Source organism: Dermacentor variabilis, chromosome 11, assembly GCF_050947875.1.
Source record: "Dermacentor variabilis isolate Ectoservices chromosome 11, ASM5094787v1, whole genome shotgun sequence".
Taxonomy (NCBI): Eukaryota; Metazoa; Arthropoda; class Arachnida; order Ixodida; family Ixodidae; genus Dermacentor; species Dermacentor variabilis.
The window spans coordinates 8,107,779-8,132,775 of record NC_134578.1 but is presented as its reverse complement, the minus strand read 5'-3'; the positions used below and the strand labels follow the sequence as shown (position 1 = coordinate 8,132,775).

General features: G+C 45.5%; 1 protein-coding gene across 1 annotated transcript in view; it reads left to right on the top strand.

The window, feature by feature from the left end:
- Nucleotides 1–23,997, top strand: part of LOC142564276 (venom metalloproteinase antarease TserMP_A-like) — a 37,831-nt gene extending 13,834 nt beyond the window's left edge. Inside the window, exons 6-14 of the mRNA XM_075675217.1 lie at nucleotides 796–917; nucleotides 2,586–2,657; nucleotides 8,984–9,108; nucleotides 11,098–11,147; nucleotides 13,331–13,439; nucleotides 13,508–13,639; nucleotides 20,974–21,124; nucleotides 22,321–22,431; nucleotides 23,863–23,997. Of these exons, the coding sequence (XP_075531332.1) occupies nucleotides 796–917; nucleotides 2,586–2,657; nucleotides 8,984–9,108; nucleotides 11,098–11,147; nucleotides 13,331–13,439; nucleotides 13,508–13,639; nucleotides 20,974–21,124; nucleotides 22,321–22,431; nucleotides 23,863–23,901 (911 nt within the window). The 3' untranslated portion in view covers nucleotides 23,902–23,997. The remainder of the gene's footprint in view (nucleotides 1–795; nucleotides 918–2,585; nucleotides 2,658–8,983; nucleotides 9,109–11,097; nucleotides 11,148–13,330; nucleotides 13,440–13,507; nucleotides 13,640–20,973; nucleotides 21,125–22,320; nucleotides 22,432–23,862) is intronic.
- Nucleotides 23,998–24,997: the final 1,000 nt, after the last annotated feature.

Genomic DNA, 24,997 nt, shown 5'->3' with positions numbered 1-24,997 from the left:
TCAATACATTTTTTTATGTAGTCAGTTAGAGATAGAACAGCTAGATTCGTGGAACTTCCTGGGCGGAAACCAAATTGATTGTTCTTTAGCAATTTATACTTTGTTAAGTAGTTATTAAGACGTTTAACAAATAATTTCTCAATGAGTTTACTAAGGCAGGAAAGAATTGGAATTGGTCGGTAATTATTAACTGTATGTTTGTCGCCTTTTTTAAAAACAGGAATAATCTTGGCATTCTTTAAAAATGAAGGGAATGCACCTTCTTTGAACATAAGGTTGATAATATTACAGAGCGTGTCACAAACTAAATGCGCAACCAGTTTTAAATGCCTGACACAAATATTGTCTAAGCCAGGCCCTGTATTTTTAAGGTTAGCAATCGTGGAGCACACTTCATTTGGTGTAGCTGGTAACAAAAAGAATGATTGTGTCGTACGGCTCAAAGTCTTATGAAACTGCGCATGTATGTTATTAGTGTAAACAGAAGAAAAGTAGTCCGAAAACGCGTTAGCAATTTCGTTGGGCTCAGAAAGAGTGAGACCATTGTAATTTATATCGTGCACGTGTCGTAGACAACCGAGAAAGATATTCGCACGACCTGAGCTGAAATATTTGCACAATAAAGATATGGCTTAATATTGAGTTCGTGATAAAATTTAGTGCCCGAAACGGCAAATTCATTTAGATGCATAGATGTGTGACTCATAGATCGTCCACCACCACATAGGTGCATTAATACCAAACAGATTTAAAAGGGAAACTCACAAACAGTAAGGAATCTGATGGGTGTTTTAGGTGACGGCGGCAATGGTGATCTTTTTATTGTGGAACTTCACGTGGTGTCCGACCGCGCCCATCAACGAGACTTTGAGACGAACGAGGATTTAATTGGTTACATAGCAGTCATGACCAATGCGGTAAGTACGCTTGTTTTGTCGCAGCTTTAGATTCGTTGTTCCCTGATATCTTTCTTGTTTTACGTTTCTCCGTTATATCGCTGCCTTCCTTCACCGTACTATTTGCATCATTTCGCTTCACAAGTTCCCTAACTTTCAGATGCAGTTGCTAGCGGACCCGCAAATTGTGTTTTGTTTGGCTTCGTTTTTACTTTGTACGTTAATTTAAACGGTAAATGTCTTGTGGTTGTATTTGATATCTATTCGCGCACCTTGACGTGGCAAGCCAAAAAATGTCTGCATTGGTTTCTACTGCGCTGATATCCTACTTGAACTTTTACGCCGCTCTTCTGGGACTGAGCTACGGGCAAGCTTGATATCGTTGAATTACTCTCCAAAAATATTACAAGAATGACGACCACAGACACACGAGCAGTTCGTGTAACAGCACTCAGAAGTTATTGCATGCTCAATCATGAATAATCACAGCGCAATCAAACAAATACGCACAAATTAGATACTTTTGAAGCTTTTGTGATGCAACGGGAAACCCCGTGTTTCTTCGTATCCTTGTGCCTTATTTCGAGCCTCTTCTTACTCGTATGCGTAACATTGCATGTCTCTGTGTTTCGAAGCTGTGTCTTGTGTTTTCAGTTGTTTTCAGTCTTTCAATTTTAGCTTGCTTGGTGAAGAGGAGTAGACAAATTCAACTAAAATCTTTGGCCGCTCCCGTAAAGGACACTGAAAAGAAACACTACGTCAGTGCGCATTGATGAAGTGTTCTTTTCAAAGTATATTTTATTTCGTTTATTTATTGCGTTGATGATAAAAATCTGAAATGAAGCATATAGCCTTGTCTTCAATTTCGCGCCTCAAACCCCTACGTTGTTGCCTCAGTGTAACGTCACAAATTTCAAACTATTTTTTTGTATTTCGGCCACTGTGGCTGAAGCAACGTTTATGAACCTTCCAAAGTTAAGACATTGTCTCTTTTGGAATCCAATGTAGTCCATCATATCTGATAAGGAAAATTGTGTAGGGCCGAACGAACATCGTCAAAATCAGGCACGTCAGGACGCGCTGGTGCAAAACCTCAAGGTGGCGTTTGCGCTTTTCTCTCGATTTTGCCTCGTTTCTCTCTTACGAAGCTTCTTCTTTTTTTGCTATAAGAGCGGCTCTTTTAGATCTGTAGAAGGGTAATTTACTCATACATATTTAGTTATTTCCCTTCAAAGGTCTTTCAATAAAAGTGGCATTGTGTTTGCAAAAATATAGTCGTGAAAATTACATTCAAAAAGACAAAACGACTACGTCAGTACTGCTTCTTGTTTGCCGTTTTGAACACTAATTGTCGCCATAGAACTTGAGCAAACGTTGCAATCTATGTATAAAAGCTCACTTTCCGAAAAGCAAGTAACCCGTCGGAAGCCTTCGTCAAACATACTTTCTTCCCTTCCACTCAATGTGACGACCGGGTCGAAGCATCTTCAAGCATAGCTTGTAGATACAGAAAACCGTTTCTCATCCCTCTTGATGCAAAAAAAAGAAAGAGATGGGCGTGTACAACAAAATTAAAGTTCTAACCGCCAATATTTATTTGCATGCTATGAGCACTTTCGCAAGTGTCATGCGTTCATTTTTAGTTATCTATTCTTTTTCTCAGTACTCCTTATGGCATCTTCTATACAGGTGAATTTGAGATATCTGGATATGGCAGAACCAAGAGTGCGGTTCCAGCTCGTCGGACTAACGAGAAGGACGGTAAGTACCACGCAACGCTTCCGGAGAGGTGAAAGTAGAAACATGGGAATGACAAAGCTGCTAGGCGTGATCATTTTTCACGCAATTACCTGGTATACTCTAACTCTTCTCGCAAGGACAGGGGCGCGATATTAAACTAATTATCTAGTGCGAACCACGCAAGAACACGAAAAATATTGCTCAACATCAGAACTAGCGCTGACCAACAAGCAAAATATATTTAGTAGAAAGTACATTATTATCCGTACATCAATTCACTAGGCACGATGCCCTACACTTACAAAATAGACCAGTAATATTCAATTTTTTAAATCTCCTTTAGCTTGCGTGTGACACTTTCGTTCGCAATTACACAAACGCGTGGTTTAAAATGGAACGGCGTGCTGCTTGCATCGGAAGGCTTGGAGTCTCGACAGATTATGCGTGGAATCCAACTTACGTGGATTTTTTAGGTACCCCGACTTTTCGTCCCATGTAACACTACAGGATTCAACTGTAACACAACGCCTATCCTGTTTTTGAGTTTCGCTGTTGGTGTCCTTGTGTTGGTAACGCGAGGTACCTATTTCGATAATGAATGAACTAACCTGCTGAGAATATTTTACTCAACAACATGAGCTTCTCAGTATGAACGGAAGTTCTTTGAAGTGCAGTAAAAGTCAATGTCGATGAATGGCTTCTTGAACGCACGACCTTGCATGACCTTTGCTCCTTGTGTTGGCAAACAGCTTCCAACTTCTGGCTTATCGCGCATGCCTGTGAACGGTCGGTCTCTGCTTATCATCGCCTATGTACCCATGCCGGTGTTCGCGTGCTTAGACAGAACGAGTGTACTCCATAGAGCGCTGCGAGACTGCTCAGAAAACGAATATGGGAGGAAACAATTATGCAGATCGCACGCACTATGGGAATGGATGTATGCTAAGCTTTCCGCGCAGGATGCTTTGATTGACGATAACTAGATGTGATGTTGACGGCTAAAGCTTAATTCCTTCAACCCTTAGGCTAACAGGAGAGTGGTGAGTTGGTGTTGAACGTTACCTTGCCGGCACCACTCCTGCTTGTCTGCGTAGTACACAGAACGCATAGCACATCGCATCTCACATGGCACATCGCATTGTAAAAGAAGTATTAAACTTTAATTGGATTATGGGACTGTGAGCAACATAACCTCGTTATCGTGAGTACAGGGCTTAAGTGTGGAGGGGAGATCACGTGGGAAGTGGGAAACCGGCAGTCGACCACTGATTACTGTCTAATTACAGAAGGAATTCACAAGTTGAAAGAAATGGTCATTGACGAGGAAAGGTATAGCAACATCGGGAGTGACCATAAACGCATCATTTTGAAAATGGGATATGCAGTTGAGAAAGAGAGCAAGGAGTACAGAATGGCCAGTCCAAATTTGAACACTGAACAACTAACAAATATAGTCACAAGAGTCAAGAAAGAACTTCACAAATGGCCAAGGAAGGAGTGGGAATACAGTAAACTTTTAGGTGTAATAATGATAGAAATACGGAAAGAGAAGCAACGTGTTCGTTGGAAAGGAAAAAGAAACCGAAAAGCTGATGAAACAGGGAGATACGAGAAGCGATCGCCAAACGATAGAGAGCATCCCGAAAGCACAGGCAGGAAAAAAAAGCGCCGCGGCTGCAGGATGAAGTAGGCAGTAAATGGGAAATATACCGGGAGAAAAAGTATCTGGTTCGAATACTGGTGCAACCAAAGAGAAAAGTGAACGTAGGTTGTCGGAAATACGTGAGGAAAAGATGGCCGCAACTAGAATATTTTGGAACCACATAATATTATTAGGCAGGAAGTCTGGAACATTACTACAACACATACTAGACGAAGATGGAAACAAACTGGAAGGGGAAGCCGCATTAAATTACATCCGAAAAATAGCAGCCGAATCTTTCCAAGGCAATGACGAGGTCGTATTTGAAGAAAAAAAAGATCATGAAAGAGAACTAGATGGAAAAGGAGCTGGTGCTCACAAATTTCAACTGGAAGAAAGCGCAAGAGAAAATTCCTAAGCGCACAGCCACAAAGCTAAACGAGGTTCCCGTTAGGTTGACTAATGAACCAGGATCAAAAAGTAATGAAGCTCTTGTGAAATCAGCGGAAAAAACTTTAAAAGAAAGACGAATACCGTACAGTTGGCGACAAAGTAGAATCAACTTAATTTATAAAGGTAAGGCGGAGAAAGATAGAATTCACTCGTATAGACCGTTGACCATTACATCGGTAGTATACATGTTAGCAGTGCAGGCAATCAAAGCTGCAAGCATGGGCAGAGAATAACGCATTTTGGAAGAACTTCAGAATGGCTTCAGAATAGGTAGGAGTTTGGATGATAACTTATTTGTTCGTACTCAGTGCATCGAAATATCACGAGTAGAAAGAAGAACGTCATATGTGGCCATTTTAGACATTAGAGGAGCGTATGACAACGTAGACCGCAACGTTTTGTGGGATATTCTGGAAGGGAAAGGCTAAGGCGAGGATTCTCTACAACTTTGGCGAGAGATTTACCTAGAAAATGCCGTTTGCGTTGAATGGGAATGGATGAGGAGCAAGGAGCAAATAGATATCAACAAGGCACTAAGGCAGGGGTTCCCTTTATCTCCACTGCTGTTTATGATGTACATGGTTAGGATGGAGAGGCCGCTAGAAGGAAGTGATATCGGGTTTCATTTCTCATGCAAACAGGTGGGTATAGTAGTAGAGCAGCAGCTTCCAGGTTTATTTTATGCGGGAACAGTGTGTTGCTAGCTAACAAGCAAAGTAATTTGCAACGTCTGGGTAGTATGTGTGGACAGAAAGGGGAGAATTTAGGTCTGAAATTTAGCGTTAAAAAATCAGGTGTTATGGTATTCAATGAAAACAGTGAACAGACAGTGGAAAAACAGGGCCTGGAAATACCTCGGATAAAAGAAAATAAATATCTTGGTATACGGATAAACGAAGGTAATAGATATATGGAAACACAGGAAAAAAACAATAACTGTAAAGGGGTAGAGAAATGCAGCCATAATGAAGCACAGAGCGCTATAGGGATACAATAGGTACGAGGTATTCCGGTGTATCTGGAAAGGTGGAATGGTTCCAGGGCTTACATTGGAAATGCGGTTGTTTGCTTGAAATCAAGAGGTACAATCAGGACACGATATCAACCAAAGGTCAGTAGGACGCCTCGCATCGAGCGCTCACGGGAAGACTACAAGTGTAGCTGTGCCGGCTGATATGGGCTGGACAAGTTTTGAAGGGAAGGAAGCTCACAGTAAAATTGATTATGAAGAACGATTGAGGAATAACGAAGAGAGTGAATGGGCTGGAAGAGTGTTGAGGTATTTGTACAGAAAGAACTTTGGTTCACAGTGGAGGAAATGAACTAGGAAGCTTAGCAGCAAGTATGCGGCCTGTAGGGTGAGCAGCACAGCAACAAAGAACGCCAAGCGGAAAATCATAGTGTCTAAAATAATCTCATGGGTGGCGGCAATGGAAAAGAAACCTGCCATGAGTAACAACTTAAGAGGAAAAAACAAAATCAGGAAAGAAATAACTTATGATAACTCAAAGGGAAGCTCATTACTTTCTGAAGCGAGATCGGAATGCCTTAGAACATGCACCTATAAAGCGATATATAAGAAGGAAAAAGAAGCATGTGGTTGCTTCGGTAAAGCTAGGGAAACAATAAAGCACGTTTTCTTAGAATGTGAAGATATCTGCTCAGCTTTCGATTTAGGCACCACTGGACTCCTTGAAGCCCTTGGGTTCAACGAGAGCAGGGGGAGAGTAAACATGTCTGCAATAGAGATTACTAAGAGGTGATTGGAAGATTGGTGGAAGAAAAGTAAGAAAATGACAAAAACGGACACGTACAAAAACAAAGTTCACTATAGGGGGTCAGAAAATATGGTTATGGGAATTCATCGTGCATTTTCTTTCTTTTTTTATTTTTTACCTAGGTAGGACATTAGGCAGTATAACAGCAAGAGCTTGGTGGCGCAACCCATCATCCCGTTTCAAAGGGGAGGCTCATAACAACCATCCGTCCATCCATATCTGCGCCGCTCTCTCACTGAGTGGCTGCGGAAAAGCTGGCTCACGCGTCCTTGCCGCATTGCATTTCTTCAGTTAATGCGCGGCCTGCCGACTTCTCTCGCGCCTTTTGATGACTCGGACCGAATGCTTGCTTGTTCCTGCGCCGTGGTGTCATCGGAAGCGCTTCCAATGCTTGCTTGCCTACACGTCCAGCTGCTGCCTTTGTAGATTAAAGTTTCGATGCACCATAGCAATCCTTTTGCGTGACATGGGACACCAATTGGAAAACTGTATTTGCATAAACGGCAGCAAAAATATGGGAGCTTCTGATAACATAAGGTTGCAGCGCCGAATTAAGAAGCGAGGCATTCTGGCAGGAGCTATCAAAAGGTGCGAGACAAGCCTGTAGGCTGCGTAACAGCCGAAGCAATGCGATGTGCGATGGACGCGTCAGCCAGCTCCACCGCAGTCGCCTAGTGGAACAGCGCCACAGATGTTTGGAGTAAGTGGTATTGAAGGTTTAATCAACGAGCAGCGTAGCTCGTTAGGAAAAGCGACGCGGCATGCCGGCAGGTGTGATGGGCACGCATGCGCACCGTCGCTCGAGCGCTACAGTCTCGACAGCAGACGCTGCGTCGGTAGATGGAGCGTCCAACGCAGTTTGCCATGTGCTCCTGTAGTCCGTACGCTTTTGCTCTCGGGTGTGCACGGTATCTGCGGTAGTCATCAACAAAAATTTCCGAGTTCACGCTCAGTTTTTCTTGGCGACATTTCATAAGAATATAGGTAAGGGTGGCATGGTGCAAAAAGATTATTTGCTGTTATTCGCATGTATTTCTTTGTTCTTGCACTACGAGAATTTTTTTCCATGTATGCGTCGCTAAGTTCTCAGTAAAAGTTTAGTTTTGAGTAAGCGCTTTTGTGTGTATTTTTTGCTTACTGTTTGTGTAAGCGCTGCGCTGTTTATTTCCATGAAGATATAGATTAATGCAGCGAAAACTCCAACTAGCATTTATGGTAAGTCAGATGTTTCGGAGTCCGTCTGGTTCCTTCACGATCGACATGGCCAGAAGCGCTGCGGTGCTAATGTTTAATGCTCACTCTGGTGGCTCCACTGCCGTGTGGAGACCCTGCGCAGATGATGGACAACTTCTGGTTACTGTTTCCAAAGGGCACTTCCGGTCGTCTCCCGAGAATGCCATGATACAAAAAGGACTCGCCTCTGGAAATGCCTCTCCAAACGCCCTCGCGGTCATTGTGGTGCTTGAGTAGGCTGCAGTACTTCACCATGACACTACCGTCCCTGTCAAACTGGCGATGGCCATTCGTGTGCTGTCTGCCGAATTCTTCCATCCCCCTTCCTTGTTGTGCCACCGTAAGACGTTTCAACGTTGAGCAATGTATCTTGTAGAGCTTACAGAGCTCATCTATGTTTGTTTGGGCACCGACACGGTCCAAGTACTTTGTTCCCAGAGAAAAGACGCCGTTCGAATGAGCTCAGATGGCTGCATAAAATGTCACGGTTGGTTATGTTGTGGACACTTAGTGGAACAGGGCTGAACAGAAGGCTTCTATTGCGTTGCATTTGGTTGTAGTTGATATACAAATACGTACTCAACATCTTTCTTTTTCAGTGGGCATGCGGTCTTTTGGATAAGGCAAAAAAAGACGCAACGGTATCGAATGGTCAGTGACGCGGGGTGGGTGTACAGGTCGCTCATGAACTGTTCCCTATTCTACTACCAAACTCTCAATAAGGTAGCTAGCTGTACGCCTGTTTTCCCTCCGATACCTATAAGCATAAAACTATCGTAAACATTGATGCACTTCTCACCATCTCAATCGTCAAAAAAGAAACCATCCTTACTCGGAAGCACGAGGTTTTTAATAAATTCTGGTTGGGGTTTCCCGAATTTCATTTTACGAGTAAAGGTTCATGCCGTTCCAGTCACCATGACTCCCAAATACAGTTTTGCTGGGACGCGGATACATTATTGTTTTGGAGTAAGCAGCTTATTTCTCACCGCACACTGTTTACTGATAAAGAAAAGCCAGTGCAAAAGAAGAAAGAAAAAGAATAGAGAACGCAGGTCCTAAATGACTGAAAAATGACTATTTGTGCAATCGACTGCCAATTCATATTATAAAGATTGTTTATACATTCTCCTCGAGTAAGACAGTGCTTGATAATAGCAGAATGCAGAATAAGACATTCGTACAAAATCGAATAATACTGCAGACGCACTCAGTTCCTTATTTACTTTCTTTTGTAACAGGACCCTCCTTTTGCCAAAAACGTTCAAGGTACTATAGACACGGGTGCCACGTTAGACGGTATACTGAAATATCATGAAGATGATAAGGTACCAGGAGAACCTGACTTGGTATTTCTTGTGACCGGGTAAGCATTTGGTGTTGCCTACTTCTTTTCAGCTATTTCTGGTGTGAGTCGTCATGTTTGACGTAAAAAGTCACAGTTTCTCCCGAAATGCGAACAATCAGTTGCGATAGGTAATAAGTAGACAGCTATACAAATTGCATATAGTAGCTTTATCGGCCGTATAAACTTGTAAACATGCGCTAACTAACTACACTAACAAGCATGGTTCAGAAAAACTACAGTTTGGCCTAGTTGTTGTTTACTGCATATCATATTGACCGCAAATAGACGGGTACAGCGGAAGAGAACACAAAAACACGGGCGTTACTCCGCCCGTGCTGTTTTTGTGTTCTCTTCCGCTGTCCCCGTCTTTATTTGTGGTCAATATGATACGCAACAAGCATGATGTCACTCGCGTGCAAACATGAACATATCTCCCTCGAGGACCGCTCACACTCGCTATCAGAACGCTGTAGTGAGGAAGCGCGGCGGCAGGAGCTAGCGAATTGACCTTCGTGCTGTCTCTCGCTACAACGCGAACTAAGCGGTGGGAATACAGCGATCACGAAGCTATCAGCACTCGGTGCACTCTGTCCGCATCGCATATGGCTTTCGATATGGGCCCACGTGGCCTCACTACACAACGGCCACCGAAGTAACACTCCCCCCGGTGCCTTACCGCGTGATGGAAAACATCGCGCCACCTGCCTGCTGTCCTACCTTGCGCGCGCAGAGATTTAGCCACCATCGTCGGCTCACCATCGCAAGCTTTCATTCGCACATACAGCATACGGCACCGCGCTGCGACAATTTGATCGCATTCGGACTTTATACGGAACATCTCGGCGACATGGACTCCGATGTCAACGACGATGGCGGAAATGTGCCTGGATTGTCCACATATTTGCCATCGCAATGATAGAAACGCCTCAATTTGGTTCTGGTTCTTCTTATTACCTTTGAAATGTGGCAAATTTGGCCACCGATAGGGCTGGCCATCTGATCATCATAGCTGGGAAAAGATAACGAAAATACTAAGCACTGTCGGACGTCTACAACAATCTAGCCAAGCACTAACAGAGCAAGTCCATGTATCACGGAGAAAAAAGAAAAGAATAGTTGAAGAAGTTTATTGACTGGAAAAGGCAGAGAGGTCGGCCGGAAAGTGGAATATCTGGCCTGCTACTCTGCGCAAGGGAAGGGGAGGAGGAGAAGTAAGAGGTTCACGAGTTGAATACCGTGAACAACGCAAGCATTGGCAGGTAGGGAGCGCTGTGCAAGCATAAACAGGCATCAACTACTGCGAACAAAAATTTACTAAGTCACTGTTTACACGAAAATCTCGCGCAGTCTTTAAAGCTTATGTCTGTTTGATGGGGCACATGTATGGTCCAAGCACTTTCTGCACGGAGAGGCAGCGCGCTTCTAAAGTGCTCAGACGACTGCAAAAAGTGACTCATTGCTCGTCATGTGGCCGGCGCTCAATGAGACATCGCTCAGCAGAAGACTTCATTACCGTACGGTTTGTCATCATTACATATACAGAGATGTTTATTTGCTTTTCTTATACAAGTTATACGCACCTCAGGTTGTCCTAAGCCCACCGCACACGTTGATCGATTTGTCGGCCTGGTTGTCTGCTCGACACCATTTCTTAGTTTTATTTGCTTAGGAATCCGGTTAGACCTATACACAAACTGAAACGAACACAAGAATGAAATATAAATCACCGTTATTTAATTTCTTTATACACGTAGTAAAACTAACTTTCATATTGAACGTATAATGAGTACCTAACAAAAAGCAATGAGTAGCGTAAGCAATCTCAAAGAGGCAGTACGCAAGGAACGATAAATCCTCATTAATACCGCTAATACATACTCACCCAATGGGCTTACAGTGGCAGATCATTTCCTGAAGTTTTCGGCATCACTCTTATTTCTCTATAACTGCTCATGCCATGATGCCACTACAGCTTTTTCAATAACTATAGTTACAATATCCTTTCAGCCTGGATCTGATAAAGGTGGACAATGGAAGAGTGGAGAAAGGCATAGCGGGTAAGTGCCAGTCGTGGGGTGGGGGTGGTCCAAGCAGAGTTTGCCTCTTAGACTGGCTCGGAAACTGCCCCACTTGAGCTCCTTTTTTTGGGAGGGAAGGCGATGGAGTGGGGGTCATGAATATAAGTCACCATGAATCCTTCAATTGCGTTTCTAGCATGAATGTGAAATGAATTATCGACGCACCCACGTGCACTGTACGCTGTTCTTCCGGGAACACTAACCGGACATTTGGCTACTATCTCGCGGAGTGCCTCTAAACAAGTATTACCGTGAATCGCTGGCTTCCAATAAGGAAATCGCTGTGAAAATAAGTATCAGCAAAATGTTCGAGTGTGTCCTCGCATGTTGGCCTCACAACAAAAGATTCCCTACCACTTATGTATTTTAAAGATAACCAACCGCGAGTAATGTTCCGCTAACCACCAACACTCTCAATTCATTCGGGCATTTCACCAGCGCTGTGGTAAAAGAAACTTAGCTTTGCATAATCCACTTTTCTATATACACAGTAAGAATACAATCTACGTACTTCATGGATGTCGGTTTATGGACATGCAGGCTGCTTCTGCATGTCGCACCGAGTGAAATAAACCGGGTGACCCGAAACACGTCATCTGCTTCTGCGAGCGCTTCTGCGTTTAAAGCAAGAAGCCTATGTGGTAGCCCGGCAAGATTTGCTCATTAGCAAGTGCAAGACAACTAGCGTGTAAGGGGAATCCATTTCGCGAGGAGAAAGCGTAGTAAAGAGTTCAAAGTCATCTCCGGAGACAACAATATACGCCGGTGTCTCAGGATAATCTCATGCTACAAGCGGCTATTGTCCACTTTGTAGCACGACCAGGTGCTCTCTTTGCAGAGAGGAGTGAGATGCAGTCACAAAGAAGAGGTCTTGTTGTCTCCTCGCAGCAATATATATCCGTCGTATGCAACGCTCTTGAATATTACAGTGTGGAATGAATAGCCGTTCGTCAATCACCGGTGCTACTGAAGTAAAGTACATGTGAGTGGTGTGACAAGCTTTAGGAGGAGGATCTGGCCTCGCAAAAACTGCCGGCGATCACTTGGCCCCAGTGCCACTTATAAAGGTTGGTAGGGCCCGAAGCCCATCACAATACGTCTGGTAACACAAGTCGTACGGTAAATATTGTCAGGGCATTTAGTTAGACAAGACTACACTAATGGCAAAGGCGGGTTCAAATCGTAATAAAAGAACGGCAGGGTGCGTGTGATCCATTTGAAGGCGCCTGGCTATCCTACACACGCGGTTCGCCATATGCACTGCAGATAAATATGTCGCAAGAACCTGATCAGGAACCAAAACATCTATTTGCTGAATGCGCAGTTTCCTTTCGGGAATGAAATCTCATTTGCGTTTGTGTGTGGGCTCACAGCGCTCACGAACAAGGTAGGTCTGAGCGCGTCATCATCATGTGAGGAATGCCAAGCTCCTGTTGAAGCGAATTATTGCTTGTCATGCTTTAGGTACTTTCGCGCGATTCATGTGGTTTTCACACAGTTTATTTCCTTTCGTTATCGCTTCAATCACCTTCGTTTATATTTTAATCTGTGCAGCGTCTGACAGTGTAAGTCAGATCGAACTGATATTCGCCTACCCTTTTTGTTAGTTCGTCTCATTTGCCTCTCTTTCCAAAAATGTTTACATGCTACAGAGAGCCCGCCGCAGCCTTAGTCTGACCATGGGATGAGGCTTTTCTTACTCAACTACATGCGCGAAATCTTCGAGCATCACTCTGACGCGATGTCTCTTGGCAGAAACGGAGCGTGCCTTAATCGCCGTTTATGTGCCTATTCTCACCGCTTACTAATTGGTCAGCGAGAATAAAGGAATTGGTTGGTCATATAGCTATTCAGTGGATACCAATGAGTTGTTGAATCCCGATGCTTTATAGTGACATGAGTTGCCAGAAACTTCTCAAACTTTCGACAAAGGAATTATAGAAAGCTTGGAGAAGCTTGACATTTTTCATAAACAACCTTTTCATACAGAACCTATTTACCGAACCTTTCGTAAACGAATGCGACCATTAAAGAGAAAGAGCGCATCAGCAAAAATACAAACATTATTAATCCACAATTACGCCAGTATATCCGAATGCAAGCATCTTATATCACAAATTGCCGCTGTCATGTGGCTATACAATAACTTTTTATTCTTTCAGGACGCGCATTCATTGGTGCGGTATGCAGCAAGCACGGGGTCGGTGTCGGTGAAGACAAAGCAACCGCTTACAGTGGAGTCAATACTATGGCACACGAGTTGGGACATCTGTAAGTGCGTTTTCTGTGCCATTGGCCTAAAATTTGCATACAAATTAAATCGTTGTTTTACGGTGCAGAATGGGATCGGATCATGACACTACCCCGAGGTGCCCATGGAACGAGGGTTATCTCATGAGTTATGTGGACGGAGGATTAAAGAAATACAGACTTTCTCCATGCACTGAAGACAGCATCCGCAAAGTCTACGGGTGAGCCGCAGTGCTTCAACTATCTTGAACTATAGCTCTTGGTTTTTCTGAGAAAACCTCTATCATAGCTCGACGGTATAGCATTCACTAATAGTCACTCTATCCCCAATATTTTCGCATGCCATGTACGCACTCGCATGCGCTGGTACTCGCTAAAGTTCCTACTTTTGTTCATTCCTACTCACCAACACGCACTGATGCTTATAATAAATCCCTTCACACTTACGAGCAACCCAGCCAGTTCCCTCCTTCTCGCATTCAATCCCGGCATTCACTCATATACATACTGCCACTCACAGTCACCAGCATCTCACCCACGTTCGTGGTCGCTTCACTCAAATTTAAAGGCGCTCACTCACATTGATACTCACGTCAATTCACACCCTTCAGTTTCAGTTTCACTTTATTGATGCGATTAAAATTTTGTACAGAAAAAGTAACTCTAGGAGATCCCATAGTGAAAGACTGGCGAGGGACCTCCACTAAGTAACACCCTCTCTCACGCCCATGAAAACAGTGCGGAGCAAGTAGGTGTCAGTGTATGCGACAGCGAGTGTGGCGACGTATTCCTGTACTTGCGCTTGATTTGGCGACACTTCAGTGTGTGGCAAACTTTTATTCTTCTGGCGCGTCGCTGGTTTTAGACATGAGCGAGTAGTGGGGTACGGCTTAAGAGGGGACGAAGAGGAGTTAGAAACGATGGATCAGTTTGCGATCAAGTGAAGGGATGTACAAATAAAAACCCCTGTGCCTTTAGCTGTGTCCGGTAGTTCCACCAGTGCGTTGAATCGCACGCGATCATAATCATGCTCAACCCTCCGCAGTAGCTTGGTTGCTATGGCGTTGCGTTGGTGAGCTCGAGCTCGAGGTGAGCTCGATGTGGCCTAAGTCACACACATATGGTGTTGGGCTGCTGAGCACGAGGTCGCGGGATCGTATCCCGGCCACGGCGGCCGCATTTCGATGGGGGCGAAATGCGAAAACACCCGTGTGCTTAGATTTAGGTGCACGTTAAAGAACCCCAGGTGGTCAAAATTTCCGGAGTCCTCCACTACGGCGTGCCTCATAATCAGAAAGTGGTTTTGGCACGTAAAACCCCAAATATTATTATTATTAAGTCACACACACACACACACACGCACGCACACGCACGCACACGCACGCACACGCACGCACACGCACGCACATACACATACACATACACGCACGCACGCGCACGCACGCACACGCATACACATACACATACACATACACGCACGCACGCACGCACACGCACACGCACACGCACACGCACACGCACACACATACACACGCACATACACACGCACGCACGCGCACGCACGCACACGCACACGCACACGCACACGCACACGCACACACATACACACGCACATACACACGCACGCACACGCACACGCACACGCACACGCACACGCACACGCACACGCACACGCACACGCACACGCACACGCACACACATACACACGCACGCACGCACGCGCACGCACACGCACACACGCAAAAAGAGGGTCGCGTGCTTAGACTTAGGCGCACGCTAAATAGCCCCAAAGAGGGAATGCAAATCTAGAGTTCGCCTCAACAATGAAATCGTGGTTCTGCCACGTAAAACACCAGAATTTTATTCATAATATTCAGTCGGGCATCAAAGCCCGCATTATGAATACCGCGAGATTCCGTTATCAGTTCAAGGGGCCCAATAACGTGAAAATTTCCAATCTATTTTTATTCCAATCACCGGAAGTCTATTTTCGTAACGGCCGACGCAATCGGGCGATGATGTTCAGCTCTGATCTGTCCAATCAAACGTTCTCCTCGTTTATAGCAGGTCACTTGTCTGCTTTCCAAACGAATAAAATTGCCTACATTGATCTGGTTTTCTTATCTGATTGGCTGACAAGGAGCGAGGAGCACGCTCAAGTGGAGAAGGTTTCGGTAAGGGCGAGCAAGCGCAGTGAAAATAATTAACTGGATGAGCAGGGTGGTGCCGGCGTCTGCGATTGGTCCGCTTCCCCTTACTTAGCTTGTGGTGGCTGGTCGAAAATCGCAGCGGCGTGTAACGAAAGATTTAGAATGCCGCTAAAACGCATCCTGAACAAAGAACACGCTTAAAAATAATAACAACCTTTGGGGCGTATGGTGCCCCACAACAATAATCTTCATCTGTCTTGCCCGCATTTCCTTTCTTTACCGCTGCGAACCTGGTACTTCCAAGTCACGAACGGTATGCGCGTTATCAGCATGACAGAACATTCTCGAAAGGAAAGTAGCGAGCGCAGCATTTTCAAGAAAGGATACGCAAGCAAGGCAGTTGACGATTGCTGTGTGGGGAAAATATACGCCCCAAGGGGTACAACCATTTAAGAGTGAATAGCTGGCAAGCATTGTAAGAAAAGTTTACGCCCTTTGAGTCGTATCTTGCCACAGAACAATAATCGTCATCTGTCTTGCCCGCATTTCCTTTCTTTAATGCTGCGAACTTGGTACTTCCAAGTCACCAACGGCATGTGCGTTATTAGCATGACAGGGCATTCTCGAAAGGAAAGTAGCGAGCGCAGCATTTTCAAGAAAGGATACGCAAGCAAGGCAGATGACGATAGCTGTGTGGGGAAAATATTCATCCCAAGAGGTATAACCATTTCAGAGTGAATAGTTGGCATACACTGTAAGAAACGTTTAAACCCTTTCAGTCGTATCTTGCCACACAACAATAAACTTCGTCTGTCTTGTCCGCATTTATTTTCTTTAACGCTGCGAGCCCGGTACCCCCCAGTAACGAATGGCATGTGCGTTATCAGCATGACATAGCATTGCCGACAGTAAAGTAGCGAGCGTGGCGTTTTCAAGATAGGAAGCGCAAAAAAATTTAATTATGGGGTTTTACGTGCCAAAACCACTTTCTGATTATGAGGCACGCCGTAGGGGAGGGCTCCGGAAATTTCGACCACCAGAGGTTCATTAACGTGCACCTAAATCTAAGTACACGGGTGTTTTCGCATTTCGGCCCCATCGAAATGCGGCCGCCGTGGCCGGGATTCGATCCCGCGACCACGTGCTCAGCTAAGAAGTGCTAGTAAGGCATATTACGGTTATTTTTATGTGGCAGACATACACCCCAAAGGGTGAACACTTTTTTTAGAGTGTAGTGATGTCGTAAACGTGCCTAAAGGGCTCGATAACGTCATACGGCCATGCAGAAAGTTTTATTGCGATAGCGATTACATGGACAGTCCAGGCACATTTCTGCGATTGCCTCACCGTGAGGCTCAGTATAAAATTCAAAGGCGATAAAACCGTTCCCGCGCGACGTACGATGTATGTGCGAGTGGACGCGGCTTAATCTCGCGTGCGCGAGAGAGCAAGGCGGGCCGAAAGAGCGCCTTCTTCTGTCGCGCGCGAGACGCGCGGGCGAGGCGAGGTAGGGCGAGGAGGCGAGGTAGGCGATAGGGGGGGGGGGGGGGGGTGTTTCTGGTTTTTGTGACGTCGCGTGAGAGACAGGTGAAGTGGGTGCGTCCAGGAAGTCATCATCATCATCGGCCTATTTTGTGTCTACTGCAGGACGAAGGCCTCTAACTGCGATCTCCAATTACCCCTCTCCTGCACCAACCGATTACAATTAGCGCCTGCACATCTCTTAATTTCATTACCCCACCAAGCCTTCTGCCGTTATCGACCTAGCTTCCCCTCTCTTCGAACCCATCCCCTAACCCTAATGCCCCACCGGTTATCTAACCTACGCCTTACGTGACCTGCCCTGCTCCGTCATTTTCGGTTAATGCCAGTTAGAATTAGAGGGCTAATGCTGAAAAGACGCCGAGGAGGAGGAGGAATAAACTTTTATTGTAGAACCAGCACTTTATGATGGCCGGGCCTAAGCCTCCCACGAAGGGACGTCGAGGGCTTGCCTCGCCGCCGCCTCGCGGGCGTGCTGGGTCGCCCAGGTTTGGTCGTCGAGGGCGGAGCTCCGCAGAGCCTCATGCAACCTCGACGAGAGAGTCGTGGTGTTAGTCTGGGTGTACTGTGCTGGGCACTCCCATAGCATATGCGGAAGCGTAGCCGGGTGAATTCCACAGCACCGGCAGTTGGGGGTAGTGTAGACGTCCGGAAATATAAGGTGGAGGCGGGCGGGTGAAGGGTACGTGTTTGTTTGTAGTAGACGCAGGGTGGTAGCCTGCGCCCGGCTGAACTTTGGGTGAGGCGGGGGGAAGATTCGGCGACTGAGGTGAAATGCCTTAACGAGATCGTTATAAGTTGTCAGACTGTCCCTGGTGTCCAACTCATCTCCAGTGACTCCGGCGCGGTTGACTAGACCTCGCGCAATGGAGTGGGTGACCTCGTTGAGATTGGGGAGGTGTGGGTGGACAGGGCCCGCATGGGCCGGGATCCATGTTAGGGAGATTACGCTGTCTTTAGAGTGTGGTGCCTGGCAGAGGATGCGAAGAGCTTGGGGAGAAATACGGCCTTTGCTGAAGTTAGTAACGGCTGAGCGAGAGTCACACACTATGGTGTGACAGGTGGGATCCAAAGTGGCCAGGGCGATGGCCACTTCTTCAGCCGTCTCGGAAGTGGGGGTAGTGACGCTGCAGGCGTGGTGTAGGGCTCCATCGCGTGTGGCGACGGCCACAAATCGTGTGCCATGGGAGTATTGGGCTGCATCAACAAATGTGACGCCAGGTACGTGGGCAAGGGCTTTTATGATAGCTCCGGCCCGAGCTTGGCGCCGGGCCCTGTTATATTCAGGGTGCATATTTCTAGGGATAGGGTCTATGTAGATCCAGCTACGGATGTCGGTCGGGATCGGTTGTTTGGGGCCCTGTTGCTGATGGTAGGTGAAGCCAAGCGTGGACAGAATAAAGCGCCCCGTTTCAGTAAGGGTGAGCCGTTCAAGCTGAGAGCGTTGTTGGGCTTCAATGAGTTCGGAGAGGTTGTTGTGAACTCCCAGTTGGTTGAAGAGTTCAGTGCTGGTGCAATGCGGGAGCCCAAGTGCTTGCTTGTAGACCCCTCGTATGAGGGTGTCGAGCTTGTTTTGCTCAGCCCGGTACCAGTTGAGGTACGCACCAACGTACGTAATGTGGCATATGACAAAGGATTGGACGAGTCGGAGAAGGCTTTCTTCTTTGAGTCCTCCTCGTCGGTTAGATATACGTTTAAGAAGTCGTAGGGTGTTTTGCGATTGGGCACAGATCTTGTTGAGAGCCAAGGCGTTAGAGCCGTTGGTAGAGATGGTGAGACCGAGAACCCGGATACTAGGGACGTGTGAGATAGGACTGCCATCTTGAAGGCGTAGGGTGATGGCGTCACAGGGTCGGTGATCAGATTGGTGTTTGGGAGGGCGACCCCGCTGAATGGGCTTGTATAACAGAAGCTCCGATTTAGCCGGCGAACAGCGCAGTCCGGTCCCTTGGAGATAGGCTTCAACCGTGTCAATCGCCGTTTGGAGGGCTGATTCCACTTGACCATCACTGCCTCGGTACGACCAGATGGTGATGTCGTCGGCATAGATGGTATGGTTGATATTGTCGACTTGCTGTAGGTGCTTGGCAAGGCCAATCATGACTAAGTTAAATAGCATGGGAGAGATAACTGAACCTTGCGGGGTGCCTTTGCTGCCAAGGGGAAGCTGGTCTGATCGTAAATCCCCGGCCGAGAGGGTAGCCGTGCGATTGGAGAGAAAGTCACGGATGTAATTGTAGGCTCGCTCTTCCAGGTGGAGGTTGGAGACCTGGTCAAGGATAGCTGCATGGGAAATGTTATCAAAGGCTTGAATGAGGTCGAGTCCGAGGATGGCTTTCATGTTACGGGAACGATCGTTTAGCACTTGATGCTTGAGCTGCAACATAGCGTCTTGAGTAGAAAGGTGAGGGCGAAATCCAATGATGGTGTGGGGATAGAGAGAGTTGTCCTCGAGGTGACTGTTGATGCGTGCTAAGAAGGCGTGTTCCATCACCTTGCCTACGCATGAAGTGAGGGAGATGGGCCTTAAGTTATTGAGGCTAGATGGTTTGCCAGGCTTTGGGATTAGGATAACGTTGGCAGTCTTCCAGGCGGCTGGAAGGGCACCACTGCGCCAGCAATCGTTGATGTAGTCAGTCAGATGGGACACGGACTCGTCATCGAGATTGCGAAGGCTTTTGTTAGTGACCCCGTCTGGCCCTGGAGCAGAACGACCGTTAAGCTTGCGTAGAGCGGCATGTATTTCAGATTTAATTTTAATTTTTTTCGGTATGTTCATGCATAATCAGTGTCTACACATCATATCAGATGGGAAACCATCGCCGTTTTCGGGACGTCACGTGTCACACAGGCGAAGTGCGGGTGGCCGGAAATTTTTTGGCCACTCGTGGGCTGCTGGCGGCAGAATTGAAATAGAAAAGTCTGTAATAGCCTTACGTTATAACGACCCAGCACCTGTTCACTTTTATGCGGCGTTTATCAGCGGAGAACGTACTTTAAACCAGGTCTCAAGACTTACTTTTTGACCCACGCTCACCTCCGTGAACCTATAGATATGAGTGAAGATGAGTACTTCAATAATAAACTAAGCCGTGATGCATTTGCCTTTCCAAAACACGTCTCCCAACTGCTTTTAGTTTCCGCGAGAGTGTTATGTTGTAACGTGAAGTCCTCTTTTTATCATAATTGCAGTTCACAGTAGGCTCTAGTCTAGCTGAGTTTCGGTCCTCTCAGTGAAATGCGTGAATATTTGTGAACTTTATCCCGGGGTGCCTCACGTGCGTAAGTTTACGTAGCAAAAAGTTGCTTATTAAAGATAGAGAGCGCAGGCTTCTCGCATTCTTCACTCGTGGCAGCTAGCGCTTTGAGATACTGTGTGATCTTAGCCATACTCTAGACCAGCCCATGTTTTACCTAAACGAGTTTTAACATCTCCTCACTGCAGTACAATAAGTTATTTGTCCTGCTATCGCCATCGTGTCCTTCTATCATGATCACAGTCAAGCCATCATCGTCACTGTGCAGTCAGCTTGGCGCTCTCGTTATCACACGCCCATGTCAGGCACACAGTCTTTTGTCTTATGCCTACCCGTCGTGCCATCTGATAACTGTAGAAAACCTCAAGTGATGCTAGATAGGCAGCAGCCTGCAAAATCCTTTGCATGACATTGATACCCACCCAGCGGGTAATCTGTATAGTTTATCTCTGTCGCTTACCCTTTCTAATTACACTTGTAACAATCCACGAGGCCTAGAGCAGTGATAGCCACCTACATTTCTATGAACAGCTCTCTCGTAGTTGTCGGTGAATTTTCGATAGGCACTACACTATAACTTGTGCATTTCATGCCCGGTCCACGCAGGAGGCTAACGAAAGCGTGCAAAAGCTTGCTCACGAGCACAAACTTGATGGAAAATCACAAGGAATACCCAGGACAAACAGTGCGAGAGAAGTACTATTGCAGGAAGGTGGTCGGTGACAAAGGCAAGGGACTGAAAGTCTTCCCAATGAAGGTGAGCTGGAACCACTTTGTCAAGCGTGAATATCCGTTTTTCGTATTGTTCGCGACAACAAACTACACTGGCGTTCGGCAAGTGTGACAGCACTATGTTGACAATGAGACAACGTTTCACAAGTATCCGGAGTCTCGGGAACTCCAGAGGCCCGTTTACTACATTCTAAAAACAGTTTCACCCTTTGGGGTGTTTATTTGCCACACAACGATAATCGTCATCTCTCTACATCGCTGCGCTTGCCGCTTTCCTGTCGAGAATGCTCTCTCATGCTGATAACGCGCATGCCGTTCGTGACTTGGAAGTTCCGGGCTCGCAGCCTTAAAGAAAGGAAATGCGAGCAAGACAGGTGAAGATTATTGTTGTGTGATAAACATACACCCCAAATGGTGCAACTCTTTTCAGAGTGTACGGCAGCAATTAGGAAAACGTTGATCAATGATTAAAACATTTGTCAGTGAATAAACGTAACTTCTTCTTAAAGAAGATTTGCATTAAAATGTGTTTCTGAGTTGGATGTCCAACACTGAATCACAGTGCATTCTCGGAAAAATAACGTGACTATTATTTTGTATGACTGGAAAATCGTGCAGTTCGCGTTTACTCAAATATCCTTAAATTTCTTCGGAAATAACTCCCACATGTAGTGCAACGAAATAACGCTTTTAGTATTAAAGGCGTCTTAGGAAAAAAAAGTAGTGCTTTGTAGCTAGTTTCGTAGTCCATAGGCGAGAAGTCGATCAACAGGGCCAGCCCCCGACGAATTTCACCGATTACTACATCCGGGGGTGTCAAACTTGTTGCCTATGTGGAATCTTTAGCTGACGCGTGATAGAAGCGCACATTTTACACGTATTTCACCGCGCAAAGGAAACAGGCTAGTCGCGACGTAGCAGATTGCAGTCGAGAGCATCATGCGGTAGAGCACAACGCTGAAGGTTAGATGATCATTTCCATTGCGGGCGGAAGCGGATACGGTAAGCACCACCGTGGTAATGGTGCTGCCAGTCAAGACGGGACTCGTGCTCACCAATGGTAATCACGGCTTTCTTGCGTCCTTCACTTCTCTGGCGGTGATATGCGACATGACATTTTGTGCATGTGATCGGGTACATAGGTACCGAAGCACTAACATTGTTGCACTATCTTGGTCATTCAGCAGGCATTCACTGATTCCTCCTATGCTTCACTTACAGCCTGCGGACCAAGCCAAGAAGTGCAAAATGCAGTGCTGCTATTGGAAAGGCAATATGAGAACTTGCTGGGGTGCTGCTATACTAGAACGCATGGCTTGTACGAAGGGAAAGGTGAATATCTCTAAAGCATGCATCTTGTACACTGTATTGCATATTGCGGTAACTAGCACAAATCAGTCTTCGACACTTGGGAGACCTCGTTCACTATAGCGAGCAGAGCCTACCTTCTTTTTTAACCAAAACGTAACTACAACTCCGAGATTTGACATTTCCATAATGAGACAACGAGTCACTTATATAAGTTCACGCATTTATTCAAGAACCGTGAAACAAAGTAGCCTGGCGATGCCAGCAAAGTACCAGAGAGCCCGCAGTGGCCTTATGAGAATTCTCGTTCTGCGCTAAATGACAGAAAACTGGGCGAAATAGCAATGATTTACGGTTTTAGACATCGGGCGTAAAAAGACGATCACAAGAGCCATGAGAAGCGCTTACCAAACCACAGACTAAATGGCTTATAGAATGCCGTAGAAATTAACTTGAGAAACTTTTATCTAGAGCAGACAAGCTATTACCTCATTTAAGTATTGGATGAGCACAAACCGTTGTTCACTGGCGCACCACCGTCTGACCGTGCCTTACTATGTCGTGAGTTGAATCGCATTCTCAACTTTGTTTGAACCGAAGTTCTTTCCAGACACTAGTAGAAAGACGCGTTTTCTGAGAGTCATGAGAGATCAGTAATAGCGACAGTATCTGCGTGTACCAGCATTTCTATTAACTTCCATGGAGAACTGCCATGCTTGAACCGCGATTTCCGAGAGCAAACATGTATGTCTATGATTGAAGAATTGACGCTACCTTCTTATTCCCCGCACCGATATTTTTCATGTTTTATTTATATTTGACGTTTGGTGGTTTGGTCGGACAGTGGTCGTTTATTGCCTCTCTTGTGTTCGGGCTTCTTTGTGACTGCTTCCTAAAAATGAACTAGATTTGTCACTGCCAGAAGAATCGGGCCAGTGGCACGAGTGAGTTCCATCTAGACTGTCTTGATATGCTGTGGTTAATACTACAGATATCGAACTACGATCATGGGCTTTGGACTTGCAGGGTTTAAAAGAATTGAAAGCGAAGTATTGGTACACAGCACAGCCATTGTAAGTTTAATGCGAATGGGCTCTGCTGAAATCGTCATTACCTGTGAAAAGTTCCATTACAGTTGTCTCCCATAGATTTCTTTACCAAAGCGTTTGGAAAAAACGCTCGACTTCTAGAATAGCCCGATCCGAGGAACACATAGCCCAATGCGAGGAATATTTCTCAGCTAGAAAAACAATCCCTTTATTTGTGAATAAATAACCTTCGCTACCGGCACGATTAGACAGTCGTGAAAGGTGGCGTTTCAGCTCCTGTTTTGTGTACAAGGTCACAAAATGCTTGAGAATTAGTAATGTCTGGAAAATATGCCCATGAGGAAATGAAGAAGTGGCGTCATTCAAGCTCCACCTCAAGGCACTAAAGCTTTACGTTCTTTTTCAGACGTGCAAGAGAGGAGCATGTGGAGTGCATGAATGGTGATAATTGGGACACCCTTTCCACTTCAGTTCCTGTTATATATCTTGAATATAGCTACCTGACTTTTGATTCTATAAACAATAAAGTACGAAAACTCCACTGGTACTCACTTCTTTGTTTAGGGTTATTTATCACTGATAATGATTTCTTAAATGTATTTCTTTAGCGCGTATATGTCAATACACGCAGAGTAGCCTGTTAGTCTGAAACAAGGCTTAACAGGTTGAATCTACTGAATATTTTCTAATGAAGTAGGTGATCACAGCAAGCGTTCAAGTCAATCAGAAATTATCAGTAGATATTTATGCTTACTAAATGGCCACCGTTTTTAATGGAGCCTCCCGATGAGGCCATGCGCACTTAATAGCGTATATTATTGCTAGATGACTGGACTGATTTTCATAACATGAAATAAATTTTAAATGAAGATTAGAAAGAATATTTTGAGCGAATTTTAACTTTTAGTGATACATCTTCATTATTTCAAATTTGGGGGGATATTTTTTGTATATTTTATCCAAGAAGATCACTGATCAATCCTGTGTGCAATTACCTCGCAAGGTGTACGTGGGCTGACAGTCGACATTTCCCTTGCTAGCAAGCTAGAAGTGGCTCATGTGAATTTTGCGTGATGCTGCAGAATCACCGCTCACTTGTGAAACTTGGGAGAAAGAACTACAAACGAAGCGTCTCCAGGTTTCTCGCTTGGTCTGGCGCTCCCTCTCTCGAGTGGCGTGTGCAAACGACTCTTGGACCTGTTGAGTGTCCAACGGAAAATATCTCAACGGACTAAGTGCTTATAAGGGCGCTACAGTGAATGTACTTATTCGAACTTGTGTAGGCGTGTCGATGTTAAACGAAAGACCACAAATAAATGCATATAGGGTGTCCCACGTAAACTTATCCAAAATTTAAAAATATGCGAATGCCACGTCGCTGGACATAACCAAGATAATGTTGTTTGCCGTCGCTTGGAGATACTCAGATTATGCTTTCATTCCGCCTAATTACATAATTAGTCTTAAATAATTATTCAACTTGTCAAATAGGACAATTAGATGAAAAGTGTCAACGTGAAAATTGTAGGGCAACACGAAAA